General features: G+C 36.2%; 1 protein-coding gene across 6 annotated transcripts; it reads right to left on the bottom strand.

Moving 5' to 3' along the window:
• Positions 1 to 183: 183 nt before the first annotated feature.
• LOC124153997 (zinc transporter 2-like) lies at positions 184 to 26543 on the bottom strand. 6 transcript variants are annotated; one of them, XM_046527461.1, is made up of 11 exons: positions 26224 to 26543; positions 23602 to 23688; positions 19977 to 20059; positions 10899 to 11113; positions 10673 to 10783; positions 10255 to 10401; positions 8161 to 8314; positions 5967 to 6150; positions 4945 to 5050; positions 1673 to 1807; positions 184 to 1457 (listed from the first exon to the last, which is right to left on the bottom strand). In XM_046527461.1, the coding sequence occupies exons 3-11, from the start codon at positions 20051 to 20053 to the stop codon at positions 1312 to 1314; spliced, it is 1275 nt and encodes a 424-aa protein (XP_046383417.1). In that variant the 5' UTR covers positions 20054 to 20059; positions 23602 to 23688; positions 26224 to 26543; the 3' UTR covers positions 184 to 1311. The 6 variants fall into 6 exon arrangements, with proteins under 6 accessions (XP_046383417.1, XP_046383418.1, XP_046383420.1 ...); XM_046527462.1 differs by lacking the exons at positions 23602 to 23688; positions 26224 to 26543 and adding an exon at positions 20645 to 20831; XM_046527464.1 differs by lacking the exons at positions 19977 to 20059; positions 23602 to 23688; positions 26224 to 26543 and adding exons at positions 12037 to 12229; positions 12671 to 13236.
• Positions 26544 to 27804: the final 1261 nt, after the last annotated feature.

Genomic DNA, 27804 nt, shown 5'->3' with positions numbered 1-27804 from the left:
AATTTCTTGTTCCATTCTAGATCATTCAAGAATCCTCAATAGGTCAAGCACAGGGATATATAATCAGTAGATGCATCGAGTTCATTCAAAAGGAAATCCAACTGTTGCCACATCTTATTCTAGCTAGACAATCTTAGACAATAGCATCAAAAAGTGACATATGTTAAGTAAATAATGCACAAATGAAAACATATATTTTATTTGTAATTGAACTTTGTATAACACAGGTTTGATTTCAACATCTCATGGCCAGTAGACTAGGAAAACATGACCTTAGTAAAAATATAAAATCACCCTTGGATTCCAGGGATAATATAAAACAGTAAATGCCATTAACAAATGATTCTTTCACAGTAGTTTCATTTACAAATACTTAAGTAAATACACACATTTAAATTCGGACTGTTGGTGAGAAGAAAACAAGTACCAGAAAAAGGATTTCCAAGCACTGCAATAGTCACACCTCAATGCATTATATCACATACTAAAAGGTTTACTCCGATCATGTATACCTTCTGAAAGCAGAATGCCTTCCATGGCATTGAGCATTTCACATTTAGTCTTATGAAAATGGACTTAAGAGGTTACACAAAACATCTTTTCATTGTCATGTTTTACATTGCATAAGTTCCACTATAATGATACATTGATATTCTTCAGCAATTTGCATTCAGGTGGAATAAAAATGTATAAAAATCCAAACTTCAGGTATACTACTCCAAGCGAATGCCTTCTCAGGACAATAATAAACCTTCCACATTGTACACAAAACTGAATAATAAGCATAAAGAAACTTTCTTTTTAGCAAATATAAAGCAGGACTTATTAGAGACATTTTAATGTAATTTCTTTCTTCCATTACAGAGCATAATTCATCATAGTTTGTCTCCTCACCCACTTTGGCCCCCCACCAACCAGCATTCTCTCATATTCACGAAGAACACACACAACAGATCCTAAGCATTTCATCAAAGGAATCAACAACAGGAATCACACAATATCACATCATGCATAGCACTGGCACCGCCTCATGCCAACAATTTCCTCGAATCATTGAAAAACAAATTTCATTCAATTTCCATTAATCACAAAATAAATAAGGTTAGAAATAAAACTGCTGAAGGCATCATGGTATTAATTTTTTTGATCAAATTGTATTCTAAACGTTCCCATTATCCTTTAGCCCCATGAAAATAAAACATAATTTTAAATATTTACAGCTGACGATACCTATCAAGAGATATGAGTTCAGGTAATCTTTGGTATTCTATTTAGATTTTTCACACTGAAGAAAGACATTTCTAGAGGGTGTCAGCCTTCAGGGCACTGACATTGATTGCAGTCCTCCATTTCTTCCCGAAATTCCTCCACCTGAAGTGTCAGCTCGAAGAAGTTATAGGACCGTCTGATTTCCTGGGATGCAGCAGCAAGTACTAATTGGGTGTTTACGTTCTGACCTGAATGACAAAAGCTGTTATTAGAAAAAAGTACACAGAAAGGGACAAAATTAACAGATAACCATTACGTTAAACAGGGTGTTTCAGGGTGAATCTGCAAAACTTCAGGAGGAGGTAGCAGATCTTTCAACCCAATTTTCACCATGGATAAGTTCTTTCAAGCTACAACTGAGACATTATACCACCATTACATAAACTTGAACATTATAACTTACGTATGGCAAGATGAGCTGATAGGGCTGTCTTGTCTAAGCTAAGGGCCCAAATCCTCAAATTGTGAACTCGTACTACTCCATCTATGTTCAAGAGAGTAGTGTGGACCTGGCTGAAGTCAACTCCCTTAGGCATTCCTACAAGACATAAGTAAATGTTTAGGCTATGACAACTACTATAGTGAGAAATGAAAAAAAGTGAGTCTGGTACATTTACCATATTTTACAGCATATAAGACAAGAACAACGGCATATTTCCAAAATAATAGCTCAAAAAAATCATCTTCATCTCATAGGTCAAGGTTTGACCACCGAGGATCAATGTTCAATAATTACTTCATTATATTTATAACAATTATATTTATTATTTTATAAAATATTATTATCCTTTTCCTTGCTTCTACGATACTGAAGGAGTTGGGAGTGAGATATTGAACATCTATTGCTATATTGTGATCACAATTGAACATACATTCAATATCGAATGAGATATCACACTATATCAATGAATGAGTGGCCTATTTGGCTTTCTAATGCATGAGAACTAAAAGGAACTAACTTAAGTTGTTGGGTTGCCATGCCTCCATTCAGACTTTTTTCTTGGGCGTTCCATATTGAAATGAGGAAGCGTCTAATATAGATATTCTTTCAGCAAAAAAATGACACTTCAGGAAAAAAAATGGAATCAAGGAAAAAGTAATCACTACAATATTTAAAATCCATTAGCTCATGTGTCATTTAAAAAAATGATAAAAGTTTCCTCCAGTATACACTATTCCAACAATGTTAATCTATTTGATACTGATGACAGCCAAATTTTGAGTTCTCCAGCTGCATTTGTTGCTTATTATTGACAACACTTTCAAAAGCCAACCTGCTTTCATATTCAGGTTGATGGCTTTGGTAACTGCTGTCGAAACAGAAGATGAAAGCAAGATGGCTTTTAAACTGTTGTCAATCATAATTGACAAACGTGGCTGAAGAACCCAGAACTTGGCACTCATCACGAGCATTGCCACAGAAACCTACGCACGAAGTTCTAAATGATACTAATAATGGGGAGAGACGGCACAAATTATCGGAAAACATGGATAACCCGCACTTTCACTTATATGTGTTACAATGATCATAATTTACCTAAAAAAAACAATATTATTATTTATGCAGTTATTCTGTTATTTTAGAGAACTTCCCGGACTCATTGAGAGCTTTCTTTGCCAGTTCTCGATCTTTTTAGCAGCGATAACATCATTGTACTCATATTCCTACTGATCCATGTACGACATGGTATCGAAAACCACACATCCGTGGCTGTGCAATCATGGATACAGAAAAGTGGTTTAAACGAATACTTCAAAACCACTGCTCGATGTCGGAAACTACACTGTCAGGCACCACGCCACATATTCGCATCTAGCACAAGTTGCCCAGGTTGCCACTGCTGCGGGACGTGTACCCATGATTATGGAGCAAGGCTGCGCACTGCGAGGCTTGGAAAACAGGAGCACAGTGCTCCCAAGAATGTAGCTAATGCACGATTGCTTCCGATTGACAAAGGGGAATCTAACAGAAAAAATAAGCCCGGTATATCCTAGCATTAAATCAGTAATTCCGATGATTTTGCGTACGATTTCATTTTTTTTGAAAGATCGCGGAAAAAATTGAGCGAGAGTGAAAATAAGGATAATCTACAACCCAGATAAAAACCGCAGCCAGATAATCGGGAGTCTGCTGAATTGGCTTGTCCTTAATTGTTAATCTGCCTTTCAAATATTGAACATGAACTATTTATTAAGTACATACTGTCTACATACTCTATTGTATGTTTACTGTTTGCCACAACATATGTGGTATACATAATTAGAGAACCTAATGCAGTGGAACTTGGTTAGTACGTTTCTGAAGGGACCACGAAAAATGAACGTACTAACCAGGAAAACGTACTAACGAGGAAAGTAAATAATAGCAGTCGGGGTTATTGCAATCAGTGAAAAAGTCGTCATAATTACAATTACTATCGGTAGTTCTCATAGGATCGCCTTCCTGAACTCTTTTCACATTTAAAATCAAGAAAATGAGCGCTACATTGAAAAACAATACCATGTGAATAAAAATCGCAATTTTTCATAGATTTCCGAAGACGATTCCATGATTACGGCGTCTATCTCCCGTGATTTATCCTATATATATTTACAGAACGAGGACGAGTGAAGCTCAGACAAGCGAAGACAAGTCATTTTTCTTTCTCACAGCGTACTCGGAGAATATAACAACAACCCCGAGTAAGTCAACTGGTTTTTTAAACATCATTGGGCAATACAATATTGACTTTCAAATTACGGCAACAGCCGTAGACATTCGCTTCTGGAATGATACCATTTCGATTGTAAAATCGATCGATATATCGACTGATGACACGCAAGATTATTAGATTACGACGTAATTACAAGAAAATTTTATATTAGACAGTTGAAATTTACTTTCAAAACTTGTCTAATGTCGTCTGCTTTCGTTCCGAGATCAAGTATTTTTAAGCTAAGCTTCGCGTGGAGATCCAGAGGACCGTCTGCTCCCGCAACAGTAGTCAAGTAAATACGCACGACGTCGAGTTTATGGAGCAGTACTGCTTTAGATAATGTGGGAATTGTCTAATACCGTTAAGACTCATTTCTTCATCATGATAACTCGTGCAATAGCAACAATTGCCCACTCGCGAAATTTGTGCGCAGCGGGCACTCCAAAGGCAACAGAAGGTGAGGAGCTCGGGGTGGGGAAAATTGGGGCTTCTTATTGGCTGTAGTTTTTCGTAGTCAGACATTCCCGAAAAATGGGCGCATTTTATTTTTCATCACGTCACAAGAATTCAGAAATGCATTTGGATAAATTATGGTAGAAGAAAGAGATGTGGAATGAATGGAAGAATGTTAATGGCTAATAATAATAAATTAAATCATGAATTCAGACGTTTGCGACCCTTAAGAAGACACTAGAGAACGAATTGCGGGTTGCGTCACGGCAAGCAATTGAGCGTACTAACCAGGAAAGCGCAATTTTTTCAACCGTACTAACCAAATTCTTTTACCTGTATTTTGTTCGGATGGTACCGGGACCGAGGGAAATCGCCGTACTAAGGAGGAAAACGTACTAAGGAGGAACGTACTAACCAAGTTCCACTGTACCTACATACATAATTCATCATCTATTGTATTTTTGTGGCAAGTCTTATACCTTTAGGATGCTTAGACAAATACATAATTATTATGTATTAGACTTACCTTCCATCAACACTATCAAAACATCCCGTAATATTGTAATAGTTGTCATTAGCACCAGGACTGAGAAAAGGAACGTACAAATAGGATCCACAATCGCCCAAGACGGCTGAAAGAAAATGTCAGAGAATAATTATGATATTACCAAATCACACATCAAAAGCAGAGCAGAATTTTAACCACAGAATTTTTGTTTTATAATATTCACACAAAAAGGGTAGGGATATTAACACATTTTTAAATTTATTACACCTGACGGCTATTCCCAAAATTCATGGTAATTCTGTAGATTATAGAGGTGACCCAATGTAGACAATAACTGTCAACAAGTTGACAAAGAATTGCAAGCTAATACAAATTCAAAAATAAGCACATGAATGTTTGAAAATCTTGAAAAGAAAATGTATTATGCAACTCACCCTTCTTGGCAAAATTAACCTACTTTCAGGACTCACCTATTATTGTCAGATTCCTCACGCTTAATGCATTCAGTAACCTATTACAAATCAACTACCTCAACACTTTCACTTCAAAATACTAATACTTTTCTCTAATAACTAATAAATATTAAAATAAAATTTGATGATGGTTGCAAGAAGGGTTCATTCGCCTCGTCAAAATTAAATTTCCATTGTAAACTTATAATTTTCCAAAATGTACAAACTAAGGCAGATTTCTCAGTAATGACCTATTATTGTAGGCAATATAAGAAATAAAAATTACACCAAAAAAATAAGTTCAGACTGAGTTAAATTGGGTCATCCAATGATCCATTAGGCTTACGAATATCTTCAGAACCTTTCCCTTTTTTAATTTAAGCATTTCCTGCATAGATTTCTGAGGTTATTCTTACCAATAATTCTTCACACACAAAAACGATAAGGCCCCTCCATGAGTCCCTCTTTCAGAATCTCATTTTCCTATTAGACAGCCCGAATCTTCATCAAAATAACTTTTGAAATAACATCACCATGAAAAAGTAAGACCATACAGATCACTATTTTTACAATACCTTTTTTTCTCACCTTGAAATAAATTATGAGTGCAGCTACAAACACTCCAAAACTAAGAATGAAGTCACCAAGCACGTGAATGAAGGCAGCACGAACATTTATATTAGGCTCGTGACTGTGAGACGACCCAGAACCATGGGAATGTCCACCACCTCCTCCATGCGAGTGTCCATGCTGATGAAGGGTACACCCCATACTGCAAAGACAGTGCAAAGTTATTTTAGACAACTACTAATTTCATAAAAAGTATAAAAAACAGAATGTTTCATCTCTCGTTATTTTCCCAAAAGATTAAGAAAAGGAAAGAGCTTGATGGGGCACCTAAAAAATGCTCATGACCAAACATTACTCAAGTCTTCACCCAGACTCACACTTCACTTGGCTGCCACATTGCTATAAAGTCATCTCACTAAATACCAACTCAAGTTGAGTCTACTAAGTTCCAATATGTCCACCATCATTGCCTGACGTTGTTAAAATAAAATATTTCTTGTAAATATACTTCCATATGCGATTTTGTCCTCCAGTAATACTAGTTTTTGATGAGCAGGAGAGCATAAATGAAAATAAATTAGTATGAAGCATTATTTTGTAAATTTTACCACAGTTAATCTAGTTTAATTGAGCTAAGATGAAGTTAGTTTCTAAAATAACAACTCTTAACTCAAACTAAGCCAATTAATAAGGAGGTTGGCTTAAATGGGTGAGAGTAGAGCTCAGGTGTGTGTATTTCTCATGTTCAGGGAAAGGAGGCCAGTTCCTTTCCCTGGGCCACCTTGCAAATTTTAGTTGGAGAGTGCCTGAAGGCTTCAAGTAGGATAAAAGTCAAAGACCCTTCAATCAGCAGCTGAGTATACTACCCACTGAGCCACTGTACTCCCAAGACAAGAAGATATTGAATTAAATATCCATCCCTAATGTAGATCTCAAATATTCTCCAACCAAAATAAAAGTTAGCAACAGTTTCCTGCATTAGAAAGTTACCATAAAAAACCCTGATAGGTGCTAGCCTACTATTTGAATAATCACCGAAGAGATAAAATCACGAAACACAAAGTAATACTTTGCCTATTAAGATAACTTGATAAGCATTCTTCCTTCTATGGTCCCGACAAAATAAAGCACAGTGAAATATAGATATATTCTTCACAATTCAAACAAAAAAGCCTGAGATAATACTTTTCAACTACATATGTATAATAAACCATCTAATTTTGCAATAAATATTTGAATTGCCAAAGTGGTCATTATGAATTAATTGCCAATAACTATAATGCTTTTATTTGATTAATTTGTGAAATACATATTTGTTGTTAAAGAGCCAAGAGTAATCTTTAGACCAGTGATATAAATTTTCAGGATACATATATGTTTTGCTCTTGGAATATTATTTTTTCTAGATGCTTCGTATCTCCTTTTTTCTTGATTACATCATTGCATTCAAGTAGTATTTTACCATTGTTAATCACTGTCCCAAGGTAAATCACATTCAGGAAATACAACCGAAATTTCATTTTATTCTGTGTGATACCAGATGTGCTTCCATTATCATTTTTATTCATTTTCATTCCCTATATGGTCACTAGGGGTGCTCTCATTTCTCAGAATTTCATAAAAGTTATGTTTACCTAGTCTCAAAATGGTATCGTGAACCCATGCCCAAAATAATAAATACCCAAATTGGATTTTTTGGGATTGAAAAGATTCTATCCCGATGAAAAGTGTTAAAGTCAAGCCCTACCATGCCAAAATTATTTTTTTTTTTTTTAAGAATCAGTAAGCATTTATGAATATGGAACTCTGCAAATTTGTTCCATCCCCCAAAGCATTACCCAGTACTCCAGTGCCCCTTAAGTGCAGCCCACACCTCTTACCTCTGCTGCAAGACACTTCTCTGTTTCCCTCACATTTTACTTTCCTGACATATGCAATTTAAAATCCAATATTGACTAGATTCCCTGCACTGGAACAGCTCATAAAAATCAATTTAAAACCATTTGCAACATCTTTTTGGACAATTTTTCTAGGCTCTTGGAAAGTGAGTGAATAAACAGCTGTTTATTCACTCACTTTCCTCACCAGGTAGAGGTTCTTAGGTCAAAACACCAAATAAGCCTGCAACTAAAGGTTTGGCCCAAAGAGTTACAGTATGCTGCACCTAAAAGTGCTCCTCATGCATCATATTTTTTGGGTGACTTGTACTCACATTAAGTTGACAACAACGCCAAGGCCTGAAGTAATCAGCATCACAGTTGCATCAATTTCGAAAGTTTTATGTATCACTCTTTCCACAGCCAGATACACGAGAACACCAGTGACGACCCATATCATCAGCACCGATGTCAGAGCACCAATTACCTCTGTGAAGAGAAATGGGACAAAAAAGAAAATATCACTGAACTCATCTAACACTGATAATAGGTAGTGATAAAATAATCCAACCATGGAATTTCACAGCACATATTTACATCCACTAAATAATTTAAGCCCCCAATTTTAAAACACTAAAAATATACCCATAAGCAATTTGTTCATTGACTTAAATTGAACACTGTCAAAGAAAAGTGATTCTCATCAACAACTAAATACACCGACAACTATTTTTTTTTTGACCACATCAACTCACATATCACTAGGCCTAACAATTGAAATTCAACCGTCCTTTGGTAATTTATTGCTTTCAAGGGGGAAACAGTGGGGGCCGGAGGCAACATATTCAAATTTATATAAACTATCTTCAAGTGAAGATTGTTAGAAGGCTTTTCAGGCAAATAACAAGAAGGTTCCTGGCAATTACTTGGAGCCTTAAGAATCATTAGCAGTAATCCAATCATCCCTTTGGCAATACATAATAGGGTGGTTTCCTATTATTTTTTATTGCCTAGATCGAAAGATTATTACTCCTGGAGTACGTATTTCACGCTTTTATATTTTTTAATGACATCTATTTTTTGCGATTAAATGAAAAGTGAAAAATTTCAAGCGCGCGAAAATGCGAAGGCTAAGTATGAATGCTGGGAAAACCCCGTGTGACATCATTCTCATTCCCGCTGTCACCATGTGAGGTGACCTTGGGGTGAGGCTCTGAGGGCTGATACGATGCAGGCTGCTAGCAGGTAGCGCTTACCTTAAATAAGGATTATTAATACCTATCAAACGAAGAAAACTTTCCGACATTAGCCAGTTTTAATAGGTGATTGTTAAGACATGTTTCCCTGAGCTATGTGCCTCATGCATGCATTGGTAATCTCAGACGATGTAAATCTCCTATCTACTCGAATAGAAACTAGGTCCCTGTGACGTCACGTGGAGTGGCATCGCATGGGCGCCAATCTGGACTTTAACAAATGCTGTTAAAATTGACCATTACCATTCGTCTAAACTGGGATTTCTAAAACCAAATAATTTGTATATTATGAATACACTAACGGTGGGTAACAAATCGCAATCAAAGCCTTTCGTTTTCTTTGATGAAGGAAACTACCCTATTCCTTGACATAAACCCATGAGGCCTCTACTCAACTCACTGGACTTTCGTTTTAATTGCTGCTACCATCCCTTGAAGATGCTTGGATATGACATATCTCAACTTCCTGAACCCATTGTTGCTTCTGTGGGACTGGATGCCAAATTATCACAACTTGCATAAGGTAAATATTACAAACAAAATTACTAACCGATTGTGAGTGTGCGCCTTACAGAAAATCAGATGTCTAACAGAAAATCTAAATACATTAAAAACTGCATTTTTTTCGATGATTATTATTTACAAGGTTTCAACCAATTACTGAGGTTGCAAAAGGAGCATTTTGCAAATCATGACTTTTCCCAACATCTTCGATGATACGAAATGAAAAATTCATGTAGTGATAATGTATGTTTAATTGCTACATAACAAAAGTTTCCAGAAGAAATAATTAGCCATTAAAAGCAAGAAAAAATAATGGCCGAAATTGAGCACTCCACATTCGTCTAAACATTGCCAATCTCCTTTCCGTCAATCATTAAATTATGTAACTTAAAATACGGCACAAGATACCTTTGAATTCCCTCCTCTTTCCTCTCATTCATACCTTGTTGTGATTTGGGAATTAATACTCATTTTACCTCCACAATATATATATTTTGGTTTCCACAGAGGTGATTTGCCCTAAATCGCCCAAAATAATTACTGAGATAAAATTAAAACTGCTAACTATTTAATTCACAGCAAATAATTTTAATGGTTAAAAAAAATTAACCTGAAAATTGAGGAACTGAGTAGATGACTAATACGACAAAGAGAAATTGAGAGTCATACCAGCTCTGTACCAGCCAAAGCTCATAGTCCTTGAAGGAGGACGGGAGGCAACCCAGAGAGAGAAGAGGGAGATCATAAACGATGCAAAATCAGTAAGCAGGTGGGCCGCATCTGTGGCTATCGCAAGACTTCCAGAGAGTACTCCGCCTTGAGACAAAAAAAATAAATCAGGCTTTGAACTAGTAATGGATGACTCAAATAACATATATCATGATGAATTACCTTGATCAAACAAGCAAAAAATAAACTGAATGACAAGTTAAACTTATGACTTTAATATCCACAAAATATTCTATTTATTTTTAATAGCAGTGGCAAACATTTGCATCAGAGCAATCTCACATCAAAATTACATAAATGTGCGATATTTTGAACAAACACGCCCACACTGAATAAATACACATCTCAAAGTACTTACCAACAATTTCTCCGATCATGAAAAGAACGCAGAGAATGCTTGCAGTTATCAGCTTCCGTCGGGCATTCACATCCACCGCATTGCTCCGTTCCTGATGGCAGTGCCCCAGATCTAAGAAAAAGACATCGATCCATAAATTTTAACCTGTTGCAGTCAAGCTATCATAAATAAAATGAAAGAAAAGGCAAATTAATAGTAAATTTACTAAACTTAAGTCAAAGAATACCTGCAGATATGTCTGGATTAGGCAGAATAACATCATCACTTCTTCCATCAACTTTCACCCTTGGTCCACATCGATCGCTTCCATTGGCCAGCATGCAGCAACCCCCTGGGTTTCCATGGACGCAAAATACCAGCCTTTGCACATTCGATTCTGGGGTTTCCAACACAGCATCATTACTGGTGAGGCCACCATACCTTGGCTGCACTACAGCAACGCTGCCAAAGCAATTAAGTCAACAGGGTTTAATAATTCAGCCAAGTTATCACAAAATCAAATAAACCAAGTGATTAATACCAGGAATAAGAGCTTGAAGAACTGAAATCTCGCTATGAAAATACTTAAGAGATTAAGGTAGTTGAATCAGAACCTGACATTTTTAAAGCTATCAGAAAATAAGTATATTTCTTAATTAACTACTAAACAGCTAAAGCAGTACAACTAAACAGTACAGTTAAAATAATTTTCTACACCCTCCACATATGTAATTTGACAAATAGATTCTAATGCTGAAGCGGCACAAAGCTTGTTGGACATGGAGGACAAATAAATATCAACATTCAGCAATGGAATGAATACATGGACTTATTTACATTATGAACGGACAAAAGTTAGCTAAAGCACAAAAATAAAATTTTGCCATCTTTGTACAATCACAAGAGCCAAACATAGTATCCAAAGATGATTACTCTCCTCCAAGTCGCACTAATAATCGAATGTGCAATACATCCGAGAAACAAAAACGTTCTCAAAAATATTTTTACAGAGTTCATTTTAGACACAATTTTTAGCAACCATAATAATGTAAGTAAAAATGCCAGGGAATAACATTTAAACAATATGACTGTGAGTGCTCCAGTAAACTAACAAGCGGCAAAAATATGGTATCACTTGATACTTAACAAAATACCAATAACTTTTCCACAGCAATGTTCAAAACAATACCACATAAAATAAACATAACTAAAGACACTGACTACAGATACGTAGCCTTTCACTTCAGCATGTCAAAAATCAAGAATATGATGGGCACATGGGTCTCACTGGGAAATAAGCACAATGCTACTTCTCAATGTTAGGTACAGTCACCACACACGTACACTGGTAACAAGAGGAAAAACTGATGGACTTTAATATATACCTTTCCATTTCAGGCTCCTAAAAATCACCACTCACTAGGGACAATACTTTCGCCCTAAGTCTGATAAGATGGAATATTTTTTAACAAAATAAATTATCAGCAATTTTATCACAGATATGACTCATCTAAAATTTAGTTGCAAAATTTCCTTGCATATGGCAGCTGTGTTAGACTACTAATTGAAGTATCAAATCTGTGAAAGATAATGTAAAATATTCAAACAATGTCAACTAAAACTGTCATCACAGGATAGAATTCAAAGGGGTTGGGAATTCAGTTCTTTTCAAAATTCAGGGACCAAAATCTCCAAATTTGTCTCCCATGCTGTAGCATGGCTGAAAATAATTAGATATCAGACCAGTCACCTTCTAGCAAAATTCACTTCACCTAAACATGGAGTGTAAACTAAAGTGATTTAGCTGAGCTCCTTGCAGAACTATATGTAATATACTATCAAAATAAAAGAGAAGCACAAATGTGAGACTTACTTAGAACTGTAATAAATTGTTATTAATATCTCCTTCGCAAATTTAATTCCACCTTGAAAAACCAAAGAACAATGACTTCTTGGGTGCAAAGAAATGAAGCTATTTCATACTGCTAGAAGATATACTGATCTCTCAAACAAACTTACAGGGGAAGATTTTCACTTAAACATTGATCCATTTTCACTAGCCGAAATTCTTAATCACCTAACAAAAGATGCTTCTGGATTGTTTAGCTCAACTAGCCCGACAGATTGTTTCCACGAAATACGAAGATATGCTCTGCGCTCGGCACAAACGTAGCCTAACAGAGATATGCTCTGTGCACTCGGCACAGATGTAACCAAACACCAATAGAAGATTAAGACATTCCGCTTAATCGTCCAACCTAACTGATTAGGAACCAAACTCCTGTGTAAATATATTCGTGCGATGACACTGCCTTCACTGTCAGAATGGAATAGACGGAAGAAATGAGTTCCCACACACCAGTTGACTCATTAACCTGTGATGAGATGTGTGACCTCGGTTCAATTAATAGCAAGACCTTCTATAGATCTCCATCATTGGTATCACAGGATACGAATCAATAAGGGAGATAAGGCATCAAGGTAGCAATACACCAGCGCTTAATGGAAATACCAACGACTTCAACTAACACAGAAGGTTCCACTGAGTTAATTAAAATGTAAGAAAATTTCCTGCGAAGCGACACGTAATAAAATATGAGTATGATTATCATAAACACTAAGGTACAAGAATGAATAACACCATTTGATGGGTATGACTAATACTTCTGACGTTAAGCAACCCATAAACAAAACATGATGATAAGATTGGGGGTGCTTACTCATGAATGGGGAGGAAATCTTCATCATATATTAAAAAAAAAGAGTCTATAACTTATAAGACGATCAAGAGTATTCACTATAACTCCAAATAGCAAATTACCCGGCGTCTTCTTGTGAATGAACAGGGCGCTCTGGAAAGGACTTGGCGACGTCACTCCTCCCGCTTCTATTTTCTACAATAAGTTTCTCCAATTCATCATCGCCCATGTCCAACACCGCTTCATTGTCTTGATCAAGAAAGCTATCGCAAAACGACACGCTGTACGTGATACATTTTGAAGGCGATCTCACTCTTTGCGGTGTAGAAGGAGTTTCACTAATATTTTCTGCCATATTCGCGCATGCATTTAAATCGTCAACATTGAGCAAATGGCTTCGACGATATGAACGGTATGATTTCAGCAATTATCTAACTATAGACATTCTTTTTTCCACCGCGATAACATTTGGAAGCAATGAAAGATAACACAAAAATCTCTCGATCACATACAAAAACAACACTGCGACCACCACCTTGCAAGCACCTGGCGCCTTAGCGCCATCTTCCCAAATTTAATGGCGAGCGGGCAAATTGAACGCTTATCAGTAAATACCTACGTTACCGGAACGAATGAAATCACGATTTCTTATAAAAAAGGTCCAACACTAGCTAAAAATATTACATCTTACCATAAACGATCATAATTTTAAATATTCCAAGTAGTATTAATTTATTTATTAATACTTGCTCCAGGTACAATTATTTTTTTATAAAAATAAAACCAGCATGTTTCTCCATCCATAAAATCCATTGTATGTGAGCGATCATGCGCTATTTGGAATTGTAAATGATCACTCTAATTTATATAGGCTTAATTCGGTCGTTGTGAGCGTGAGACTATTAAGAAATTTAATTATGCCGGGACTAGCCACATTTACAACTTTACAGAGTCACCTGCAATGCACAAATTGTGCGAAACATCCACAGAGAATAAAATCATTTGCCTTGACAGGAATCCCATGAAAAAAATTCGCCTTGACCGGCATCCCAGTCGAGGTGAACGATTTTTTTCTCTGTGAATTTTTTGGACATACTTTTACGATTAGAAATACAAATTAGCTCTAAACTCAGGGCCCATTTTACACCATTTTGGTGTGTCACAATTCAGCGGCAGATCCAGAGAGGGACTACAGGGGCTATAGCTCCCCCCTTGGGTATCCAACTTACACTAAATAGAATGGTAATTTTTTTGGACCCCCACTACTGCTGGGAGGTTACCACCAAGTAGCCCCCCCTTGCCCCAATCCAGGATCCGCCATTGCATCTACCAGAGACATTATTGCCATATTGGCTCTATATACCGGATGGACAAAGATAACTGTAAAGAGAACAAAGACAAAGCGCCACTCTATTTTCTGGGCTCAAAAATTCAACTCTCCCCAAAACTCCAATCATTTTTCCATCCTCAACATCCCTGCAGGTGAACCATACAATGTCGCATTACAGTAAAAACTATGAATAATCATCTCTTTTATCCAGAAAATTTCACATACTATCATCTACTTTGAATTTTTTTCAACTTTCAGATATTCTCTAGACTAGAGGCATAGCTAGGAATGATTTGGGGGGGGGGGGGGGGTTAAGGGGGTTAAGGCACAGGTCCACAAAAAGTTTTGAAAAATTACATGCCTGAAAATACACATTACATCATTTTGGCACTTAAAATTTGGGTTTCACTCGTAATTCCATGGGAAATCTTCACAACAGAGAAAACATAGACAATAGTTTTAAATATTTTTTTAATTTCTCTGATGCTTTGGGGGGGATCCAGTGGGGTAGCCAGGAATTTAGCTAGTCCAAAACCAGAGGGAAATTTCATGAAAAACAGGGTACTAAATAGTGGGTTTTAAACTAATTTGTAATACTTTTCATAATCGAAAAAACTTCATTTATCAAAGAAATGTTTTGAAAATTCATGATTTTTCAATATTTCCTTTTATTTTATGAAGGAAAGTAATTGTACTTTTATACTTGGAGGGAGGGGGGTCCGCACCCCCTAGACCTCCCCCCTTGCTATGCCAATGGGAGGATCTATAAAAATTTTCAAAAGTTAAACATTTGATGGAAGAAAGCAAGATATTATTAAAGAAAGTCTACAGCTTGTAAAATCCATAAAAAAAACTTTGCTTAAACCTTTAGCTGCAGGAGCGTCAAAATTTTGCTGCCACTGTGTGTGGGAATTGAGCGGGGAAGATGTTTTTCCGTCGACCCCGGGCATGTGTCTAGCAGGTGGTCCATCCTTATAATTCGGGACTGCCCACCCTACCCCCTGACGACAGACCGTGAATACAAGTGAGCCCTTTCTAAGAATCACAATTGGAGATTATTAATGTGTTTATTATTTGAATGTGACTTTTTGTAAATTGAATTTTAATGGATTTTTTTCCTCAAATTTGGCCTTATGACAATTTTACGAGTGATTTGATATAAAACAGTAGTAAAATCCATTGATTTTCAACCATATTTCAGCCGATTCGAACTTACAATTAGAAAAGTATCTTTGGATGCGGCAGGTAGAGGTAATGGATAATAAAGTGGATTATAGGCGTTTTTACTTGAAAATATAGTTTTTTTGTCACTTAGAAATCGCTATTTGAATGATAATCTCTGAAAAATCCTGTACATAGTGCTTTCTGACAGCCTCTGCACCAAAATCGTGTGCCTTTTCTCTTTTGATCCATTTTTTTAGATTTACATATTACACACGAAACATACTCTCTAGGGTTTTTTTCTGCCCTCAGAATCTGATATTTATTCAATAAAATGCCTAGCTTTTAATCTTTCAGGAATGATAGCACCAGACTGGAAGTTTTCTTGCAATATTGTGTCGTTGGTTCCTAAAACGAACACCACCGAAACTCTGAAAAAACTGAGCAAAGTTATATAGAGCATGTAGAAAAGGCAGGATATTACAAGGAAAACCCATTCGGTAGGAAATCCAGAACGAGATTATAATACTCAAAAGAAAGAAATGACCTTGGTAATTACGCAGGGGGGAAAGATCCACCACCGAAAGTATATGAAAGAGAGACCAATGCTTTCAATTAAGTTTCCCCGGCTTAAGGACAATGACAAGATAATAAATTCCTAAGAAATTCCAGGATTCATTGGAATTGTTTTCATCGTGAAAGCACTGCGGAGAGCAGGGAGTACTCTAACGGAAAAATATCCCCTTTTAATGGTTCTTTTGCAATTTGTCTATCTAATATAAAAATCCGGGTAGTGCTCCCCATAGGCAGGGTGCCCAGTCCTCGAAAGATGCCTTTGTGCTCTATGCCATTAGGTTTGGCCGAGTTCAAGCAACAGTGGAATGGATGGCAATAAACTCTTAATGGCTGCCAAGTGGTAAGAAAATTTGGTCAACTGTTGAAAAACGTTATTCCTGCACTCACCATGCGGACCATTCAAAAACGTTCCTACAGATTAAGGGTTAAAACTCTGCACTACAATATAGAACCAAATTCACCAATAATTATTTATGAGATTTTTAAAGTTGCATTCCTATCTCTAAAAAAAGATAAATTCTTGCAAAAGCTTTGGGTATTGAATCAAATGTTCGCAAACTTGAGTTCTTGAGTACAAAGAGAGTGTGTGCTACCATGGACCAAATCAATGATACACATGTTAGAGTAGGAAGTAAAAAATAATACGAATGCCAGACTAGCTAGAATCTATAGTGAGCTTTGTGGAAAATGGACCAAAATGTACCCATTAACAAACTGCAAAATTCCTTTTCTTTTGCATACATTAGATACTATGTAGTTTCAAACGATGGTAGAAATCAAATAATTCTGATGCCAGAGACAACATATATTCTTATATGCTATTTTCTATATTGGTACTGCATATCACTTTTAATTGACAGAAAGCGGGCTGATTCAATTTCGTTGAAGAGGCAAGCTGGACACTCACACATTAATAATAAAGCAGGACATGCCCAGAAAAATTATGACATCTGAAAACCCTACCTAGACTCTGTAATCATTTTATTCAGAATCCAAGTTTACAATCAAATAAGGCTTTAATTGTCAAATTCATCAACCTGCAGCCCTATCACTGCCATGTCTAATGTCAAATCACACTTAAGACAATTGTGCAAAGTAAAGAAAAGTGCAACAGTCAATGAACTTTATGATCTCCCTAATTGCCCATCCATCCCTCCTGCCATTTCATAAGTATATTCCTAATCCACGCAGTCGAAGAAGCAAGGCATAACTACTACTCATGTTAGCCCTCTTTTTCTTATCAAACCCTGGAATTTCCAATATTTTCCAATCTTAAATCAGAGCTTTCTATTGAGCATGCGCCAACATGCAATCAATTCTGATTCCTCATTCATCATTCTTTTTTTACACGCTTTTATTTAACTCACTCTGTCTGTTTCTTTGTATGTTTAGTTCAAATCTTGCTATCGAAAATTCGACCAATTTATGACTTCCAATCGATCTGAAACTTTACAGGAAGTCGTATTCCCGGTCACAATACAATATTTTACCACTTTCGAACATCTAAAGTGTGTATTTTGATCATTATAAACATATTAATTTTAAATATGGAATTTTCAACATTGAAGATTTTTTCGAAAAAAATGTCGCATTATTGCTATAATTTGAAGAAATTATAGCAATAATGCTACATTTGGGTCTAAAAAGATGTTGATGCATCATATAAGCAGCATTGCTGCTCAAAGCCTCTCACATCACGTGCCAAACCTCACCTTCTCACTGGTGGACCTGTTAACTGATAAATCAGTAATTAACGAGGAGGGCTTTTACAGTTAAACAAAACTTATGAAAGTGGTCAAGTATACGATTGAGAGATGTGAAGACTAAAAAGTATAAAATAAATACTTCTTTTAAAAAAAATTTAAAAAAGAAAACGCTTTTATTTCGCTTGGAACAAGTAATAAAAAAAATTTTCAAAAAATGGACTAAAAAGTAAAAAATAAATTTTTATATGAATAGTTCAAAGAACCTGGGTAATCCATAATATTTTCACTAATAAATTTTTGAAATGATAATTCAAAGAACCTGGGTAATCTATAATGTTTTCACTAAAAATAAAAGCGTGGGGGTGGAGTAATATGTTATAGTGAGGCCCCTACGCTTTTATTTTTAGTGAAAACATTATAGATTACCCAGGTTCTTTGAATTATCACTTCAAAAATTTATTAGTGAAAATATTATGGATTACCCAGGTTCTTTGAACTATTCATATTATATTCCTAGGATGATATGGTTGTCTTAACCCATATTTTTTTTATTTTATTCACATCTTGAAAATTAGGTATTCTTCCTTCCTTTGCAAGCCAGGGCAGATTCTAAATTTGCCAAAACAAAATGTTATGCTATGTCCTAATTATACATAGGCAGAGAAAGATATTTAGCATTGGTAATCAATACGTATTAAGAATGTGTTTCACTATATAAAACCATACATAATGTCCACTTTTACAAAAAAAAATATACTATGGCCAATTATTTCAATATGATATGTAAATAGGAATATGCATGAAACAGTCATTTTCTCAGCCTTCATTGGAGCGATTGCTTGAGCTGTCCCTCAAAGGGATGGAAAGAATGATCATGCGATTCAGGTTTAAGTAAAACTGGTTTCCATTCCATTACTTGATTTATTTGTAACCATGAGGCTTAGGGGTAATGGAGTTAGGAGCTCCAAAACTATTTAAGCTTTCAAATTTATCATATCTCCTTCCAATTCGATGGAAAATGACTATAAAATATGTGTTTCGAAATATCAGCTCAATAAACCACTACAAGCCAGGTCCCTTGCAATTCTATGCTTCTCTTTAAATCTCATATTTTAAGAAAAATGAATGAAAAGTTTTTTTTTCCCCTCAGAGAAGCAGATTTGTAATAAGTGGTACACATGCAAAGTTGCTTCCATTAGTGCATTTGCCTGAGAAAAAAGAGTCCATTTTGGATGCCTTCGGATTATTCCATAAAAGAACTTGGAAAACTCGGTGACCATAGTTTTCAGAGCTCATTGAATATCCATCACCAGAACACATATTTTCTGATTTAAAGCAGAAACAAGATATACTTGTCTTAATTATTTACTTTGGATACACAGTGAGGCTTTATATTTAACCGCAGAAATTAATTACAACAATTTAATTGTGAATTGATAGCTAAAATTTTGACAACTGCAAAGCAAAACAACCTTTATGATCAAAATTACTTTACAAGTTCCCGAAAATTCTAACTGCCATTGAGCATTTATGAGCTTTAAAAATAGTTCTAACCACTACTATTTCTTTTTTGCTAATAAAAAAATGAAAAGCTATTCATCCATGCTGAGCATTATCTTTATTTATCAGATAATTAAACATATCTAAGTGACTTTTCATGTATACCATGAAGAACTCACTGCATGAGTCTCTGATAAAGAGAAAAAAATACCCAACCACCCGTGTTGCCCAATCAGCATTAAATGTGGACAAAAAATAAAACTGAGTGGGGTATATATAAGCATTAAAAATGTGAAGTTTTTGTGGATAACTCTAGCATGGGAATTATTGAGGTGGCATTAAAAATTTCTTACCTGGGATTGCTTGCAGTTGCTGAAATTATCTGGTATACCCCAACCACTTCTTCATGTATCCCACTTCTTGTAGACATTTGCACCTAGAAAAAAAGGAATTTAGCTGGTCAGAGCAAGTTGTAAAGCAACAAATTGACCATGATGCTGAATAAAAGGACAGTTCAAAGATCTAAAAAAGATGTATGATCTTATTATTACGTTAAAAACGTAAGCAAACAGATAATTTCAAACTACCTAGAATGATGCTGAAAAAACTGCTCGCATACACGCCCGTCATCGATCAATGAGACACCCATAGCCGTGCGATAATACTGCTTCTAAAATACTCGGAACATAAAAAGTCGCAATAACCATCTATGCTAAAATATAAATACTTTAAAATATTATTTATGAGATTATTCTATCGCTGTACAACTGAAATAATAGGAAAATTATTTTATTGGGTTACGTAGCCGTCGTTAGCATTCTCGATTGCGATTTAAAAGGATTACAGAGATCCCTTTGTCTCTCTAACGGCAATAACATAGTTATCAATATTAACCTGCATTTTCAATCAAAATCTACATTTTTTGGGTTTTCATTTCAAAGTGTAGCGAGTATATTGTGAAGGAAATTATGAAAAACGATTGCTGTTCAATATTCTTAGGGTTTCGTAACGAAATACGTACCGCCAAAAATCATTTCCACTCAGCTTGAATCTTTCGACGTTGTCGCCGCTGGTGCTTGAGCCTCAACGCTAGCGACTTAGTGGACAAAAAGTAAACTAGAAGCATATTAGAGACAATACGATTTAAACCCGTCGAAAACCCGGACAGGTAGAATTTGGTATAAACTAAGAAGGCGCTCCCTGGTTTCACTCTGAATCTTGTTCCATGATACACACAGAGTACTTGGTTTTCAATATCATCATGGCACTCCAAAATAGACGCACGAATAAATACAAACAAACATCAGAAATATATATACATCTGCTGCCATGGAAACTTCAGAGATCGATTTACGTACGCATGCGGATCAACTTCTCTGCGCAAAAAAAACAGATAAAATAAAAACAAAATTAAATTTATAACACTTATGACGACCAAAAAGGAAAAAAATGCTACCTACATTTTTTTTCTTTGGTTAGCTGTTCCTTAAACTTTGGTAGAACAACTTATTAGCTATCTCGTAAACTTTGGTAGAACTTCGAGCCGGAAAACAGCGCTTAACCTGTTCTGAGGTGTCGCAATGCTTCTATAATGAAGTCTACCATCACTGTTACACTTAAAATAAAAGTAGGAACAAGACCCGCGCCAATAAAATTAAAATCAGGAGGGGTTTCATTTCGAAGGAAGATAAATTTCGGGGGGGGGGGGGGGGGGTAATAGGGTAGTTTCCTTCATCAAAGAAAACGAAAGGCATTGCTAGCGATTCGTTACCCACCATTAGTGTATTCATAATGTACAAATTATTTGGTTTTAGAAATCCCAGTTTAGACGAATGGCAATGGTCAATTCTTGACCGCATTGAAAAAGGCCAGATTGGCACCCATGCGATGCCACTCCACGTGACGTCACAAGGACCTAGTTTCTATGCGAGTAGATAGGAGTTTTACATCGTCTGAGATTACCAATGCATGCATGTGGCATAGACCTCAGGGAAACATCTCTTAATAATCACCCATTAAAATTACAAAAGTTCGGAAAGTTTCCTTCGTTTGATAGAGGATTAATAATCCTTATTTAAGCCAAGTGCTAACTGCTAGCAGGGTACTCAGCTACCTGCCAGCAGCCTGCGTCGTAACAGCGCTCAAGCCTAGCCCCAAGGTCACCTCACGCGCCGACAGCTGGAACCAGAAATACGTCACGTGGACTTTTTCCCAGCATTCATACTTAGCCGTCGCGTCTTCGCGCGCTTGAAATTTTTCACTTTTCGTTTAATCGCGAAAAATAGATATCGTCATTCGAAAATCTAAGAGCGTGAAATGCGTACTTCAGGAGTAATAATCTTTCGATTAAGGCAATAAAAAAACAATAGGAAACCACCCTATTCAGGGAGGTACACTAGATAGGTATGTACTCTAGGCGCGTACCCGGATGGGGACTTGGATGAATTCAGCCCCCGAAATATCTTCCCTTATCCGCGATAAACTGCAATCGAGTACATTTGGTACACTTCTAGGCTGCATTAAGGAGCTTTTTCTCTCTTACTCTGAGTACAATTCTCCATGACTTAATTCGGCGGCTAATTGATACGCATTAAAATGTAATTTTTTGAGATACAGAAATGCAGATCGGTGTAATCTAATCTTTGCGGGAGATTATCCATCGATGAGACGGCGGCGATTGGTTAAATATTGTTACCTTGACAGGTATCCGTAATTCTTATCCTGGCCCGAACCACTTCATTTGCGTTCATCGTAGCGTTGCGCTCATCATGCCACCATAGCACTGAAGGTTACTTATTTAATTGTTATGAAACAAAAATTCACCAGCCAACCAAAGATGATGAGCATAAAGCATACAGTTTTACGATGTAAATGCAAATTACGAAGTAATTTGAGCAATCCAGATTCTTATATTCCTCGGATGTTTTTTATCACATGAAACAAGGGGTAATGTATAATCGTTTCAGGCTTAACTTGGTAGAAGTGCGATATAACCATGATGAAAACTACAAATGGTAATTTCCACGCTTTTTATCCTTGCAAATGGCATAACATTTGAAAACCATGGTCGGTAATTGAGTTTTTTATTAAAATCATTACCATTTGTATTTTTTATCATGGATGGGATAATGTACACGAAATACAAGTGGAATAAAAATAACGCAGTCATGAAGTAAAATATACTTCCAATTTTGTATTTATTACCTTACACACACACACAATTAAACACAGCCCACCCTTTTTACGTCAAAATACATAGTTGAGCTATCTTCTTATTTTAAAACCATAATTATGATATATCATATCGAAATTCATTATGTGTTCTATAGGGAGCAAGGGGACGTTCTGCTAGTTCTTCTAACCCACTGGTGACTCTGCCTTCATCAACCCATCACAATTAAGTTTATTTATTCACCAAATTTCGTTTCTTTAGCAATTGGCAGTAATTTTCATTAATGACCTTTTTAATCTTAGGCATTAATGGAAGTAAAACATTTATAGATATGTATGTTCATGAAAATGAAAAGAAGTACCCGATTGTTGGATTTCCTTAGGCGGCTATAAAATTATACTATCATACATCATAACACGACTGAATAAGATAAAGATAAGTGCATACATATAACATTTATGGCAATATAGCGATCAGATATAATGTATCATAAAAAAGGAAGTTATTCGCACAAACAAAAACCGTGTAAAGGAACCAAGGACAAAAGCGAGAAAAAAATACCCGAAGTCTTTCCAATTGCTTTTTTTAAAGTAGCAGAATCCCATAAAGGGAAGTTTCACAAAATTAATCCATGCAGGTATAATGTAATAATGAGGACCAATGAGGGAGTTGATTAGCTACAAAAATGATCTTAAATATATGATGCCGAGATAAGAGGCTGAATATAAAAATGAGGAGAATCAAATTAAGCAGTATTAAGTAATTAGAATAGAGTAAATATATACTTACTCTATGGTAGAACTCACCAGTAATTTAGAATATAGGCCGAAAGAACAGCACTACTCCTCAACACTGCATTGTGGATATTGATGGGTCATCCAAACCTCGGTCCTCTGAAATTATCATTGGATCATGGACATGAGAGAATTGAAGTGAACAAGTAAGGAAGAATTGAATAAATATACAGCTTTAAACATAATTATAAAAAAGAATATATCATGAACTAAATACTCAACATCCGATGAATCAGAAAAAAAATAGAAGCGTAACGCCTGTGACAAATTGAAATTATACTAGAATAAAAAGGTTATGAGTTCGACAATGCTGCAATTAACCTGGTTTTGAAACCATTCCTGTCATGTAGAGGTCTTTGAAAGCAAAGGCTAGACTAACACAACAATTTACAGCCCTAAGACTATTAGGGGGATTTGATATCTTATACAACACATCAGATTTATTCCTGAAACTGATGCCAATAAATTGGCCAACTTCAGTTGACGCATACATTTTGTGTACTTCAGTTTGGTCACGAACAGAAATAAAGGAACGGCTCATTTAAGTATACCGGGACTAACCACGGTGATGACTTTTAGTCAGTCACCCGCAATGCACAAACTGTGCGAAAATTCTATAGAGAAAATATCATAAGCCTTCACCGGAAAATAGGAAGGTAATCACAGCATAATTTTTCCTCTTTCAATTCTGCGATGTTATATACTAAAATTTAACACCATAAAAACATTTTTGTAGTCATTATCATTGCTTTTTAATAATAAGTGAGTAATTTTAAAAGTATTCGAGCGAATTTCCAATTTCGGTAACCCATTATTACTCGAAAAGAAATTATTTTATTGCAACCAAATTTAATTAGCGGGAGGTTCGGACGCTCCTCGAGGAATTACCGTAAAAATGGAAAATATGGCCATCTTCAATCCGTCATAACCCAATGTTGCGTCTAAGTAACATCAAAAATGAGTACATTTTCAGCTCCATTCAGGAAAGATTTAAACTACGTGTTTTCTTGTGCTGTAAAGTTAAATGGCGAAATATGTAGCTGCACCAATAGTTATGAATGAGAAGAAACTTTTCAGGTTTAAAATGAGAAGTCTTGATTTTGATTTCTCCCAGAAGCAGCTCTGGGTTAGGAAAGATTAAGGTGGATCTCAAAAGAAAGTTTTTATTTCGCCAGCATCAAAAAAATGAGAAAATAATTGATGAATATTCAAAAGCGACTTGTCAGACCTCTGACGAATTTTCGCCGAGAAATATTACATACCACAAAGGCGCTGTGGAGACTGATAAACCGCCGCCCATCAAAGACCCGTGACCCAAGTCCGACCCTGAGTTAGATACACACTTTTTCGGAAACGATGCACGCTTCAAACACGAGCATTTCACAATGAAAAGGTTATTATCAATATCGTTAATTGTGCGCAAAACAAAACTCATTGTCAGGCGTGGTAGAGTTTGATAACTAGTCGATGTTTAATCCGTAGGTATGCGTACAGCGTTAATAACATGTAATTGTCTACAATATGAGTGAAGTGGCAGATTGATATTTGTGCTGACCAAATAGAGTATTTTTGACTGGCTATCCTCTTGAGCAAAAGGTTAATGATCCAAGTCGTGTTGTCGTCTTTCCCTGTTCCCATTTGCTTGTGACCGCGTGGATAGCAACGACCCTACAAAAGCCTATGCGGCTTCGATATACCCCGATTTGACCGTTAGTCCATGAGGATTTCCGCTGAGAAAACTCATTTTCACACACTTTTTGTAAATTATCGATTAGGTGTGACAGTAAAAATCAAATTGCTGAAAAAATTTTAATGGGCAAGTTGCAAATGAAAACTTACGTTATGCAGTTGAACGATTTTTACAGAAAGTCGCAATTTGAAAAAAAGCTCTGCGATTACTTAAATATTATACGCTTATGTCTTCCCATGCTCAGACATAATTTAATTCAAATGAAGAGTACCACTAGCTGTATACATTTTCAAACCCTTCAATCAAATTTAACGTATTTTAAATTTAATTATCATCGATAGATGTTTCCAAAACATCCTATCTCTACAGTGATTGTAAATTTATTCCTGACACAAAAACAGTTTTAGATAAAAATTCCTAGTGATGAATATTATCATAATAGAAGAATTAAAAAATATATATAATCTACGCAGATACACTTCAAATATGTTAAAGAATTCACCAAATACATATGTAATGGCAGAAACAAGATACCACAAGGTAGGGCCGGCCCTAGCAGGTGCGGGGCTAGGGGCGAACCTTCAGTGCGGGGCCCTTCACTTAAAATATGAAACTCTATACCCCATCTACAAACTCGAGCATTTTGAATCCCTACCACTCTCTGGCTAAGTATGTGACAAACGCAATTGCACAATAAAAATTACTGCATCATTATTCCTTTTTCATAATATTATTTTTTGTCTAGCACGGACTTAACAATACAGTAATAGTTGAAATTGCGTTTTCAAAACTATCGTATATTTTAATTTTTTTTCGCAAACCCGGGCCCCCCAAAGCGCGGGGCCCGGGGCGGTCGCCCCGCCCTAAGGCCAGCCCTGCCACAAGGTGGGAGATTCAATGCCAATTAGGCTAGGTGTACAAGACCAGACCAGGGATATGCTTACCTTCCGGATGCAATCCGAACCAATAACGGAACATCCCCTCCCCCCTGTCAAAAATGGACTCATCGAATTTTGAATATGAGTGTGTGGAAACAGAAGATAGTGTGGTGGAAGAATATGTAGAGAAGGAGGTCAACAAAGATGAGGGATACGCGGTAGAAATAGAGACAGTGTCGTTGAAAGAAAATGTGTGGTCGAGATAATTTTGTGAATGATGAATTTCTTTTTTAAGGGGGGAAAAATTTAGATCGTCCGGAAAAATGGGGAGGCTGGCGCAAATGTTGTGATTTTTGAGTACGGTGTCAATCGCGGCGGGGGGGTACAGAGAGTTTAAAGCAAGTGAACGGATGGGGGGCTTGATGAAGTGACGGAGATGTGGGGGAAGATGAATTTCGGGGAAATTGAGGGGGGAGGGGACATTCCGGGGGGTCGGAGCATCCTCGGAGGACCGGGTGGCAGGGTTCGGTTTTTTCCCTGATTGGCGTTTGAAGGAACAACCTGGAATGAAATTCAAATCGTTAAAAAAGGAGAGGGTTTATGGATTCTATCCGCGTTGATTTTATTCTCTATGCTCTATTATATTATCGAAATTAATCCTGAAAGACTTATATTTCCATTTGGTGATCTTCGTCGACCCGCAAATGAGACATAGAATGCCTTATTTTTAATTCCATCACCATTGGTTTGAAAATTTACTTATTTGACAAATACGCGTAATAGTTTAAAGCTCCTTATATTCCCTATCCACCTGACATGCTCAAATTTCACGAAATACCTAAACTTTAGAGCGTTTTATCTCTCTTGAAAATGGATTCAAAACCAAAGCCGCCCAGACTGGGGGTGGGGGGGCAGACTGCCCCGGGCCACAAAGTTAAGGGTGCTATTTCTCTCCGGGGGAGGGAGGCCTCACACCCAAACTCTACCTCGGCCCAAAAGAAGTCTGGTGGCGGCCCTGTTCATAATTCTGCAAAATCTTGATATGGCCCATGGTTGGTATTAAAACATAGAATAAGCGAAGCGATACGAGAATATTTATTCGCGTAACAAATCCTTTTAATTTTTTCCGCTGAAAACTCAGGTACACTGAAATAAAAAGAGGCATGACTTCTTTGAAATCAAATTAAAATAAATGTAAATTAGATAAGGCAACCTTTAGCAACGAGAAAAGTTAATACATGAAGATACTTTTTTTATTGTGAGGAAATGACAAATTATAGCATTATGAGCAGTGATATCACGAATATATTTCATACTTAAAATAACCTACTTGTCTCACAAGGAAGGGCGATTTAGCGAAAAAAAAAACAAATTCGCTATTTAGAAAAATACATTCCATTTAAATCAGAATTTCATGAATCAAAACTGACAAATTACCTGAGTGGTTCGTCCTTGTGAGACAAGTAGGTTATTTTAATCAATAAATATATTCGCGATATCACTGTTCATAATGCTGTATTTTGTCATTTCCTAACAATAAAAAAATATCTTTATGTATTAACTTTTCCTTTTGCTAAAGATTGCCTTTTCCAATTTAAATTTATTTTCATTTAATCTCCAACATACTATGTGTCTTCCTCTTTTAGC

This window comes from Ischnura elegans, chromosome 2, assembly GCF_921293095.1.
Source record: "Ischnura elegans chromosome 2, ioIscEleg1.1, whole genome shotgun sequence".
In the NCBI taxonomy this organism is placed as follows: domain Eukaryota; kingdom Metazoa; phylum Arthropoda; class Insecta; order Odonata; family Coenagrionidae; genus Ischnura; species Ischnura elegans.
The sequence above is the reverse complement of the archived record's forward strand: the minus strand, read 5'-3'. Positions and strand labels throughout refer to the sequence as shown.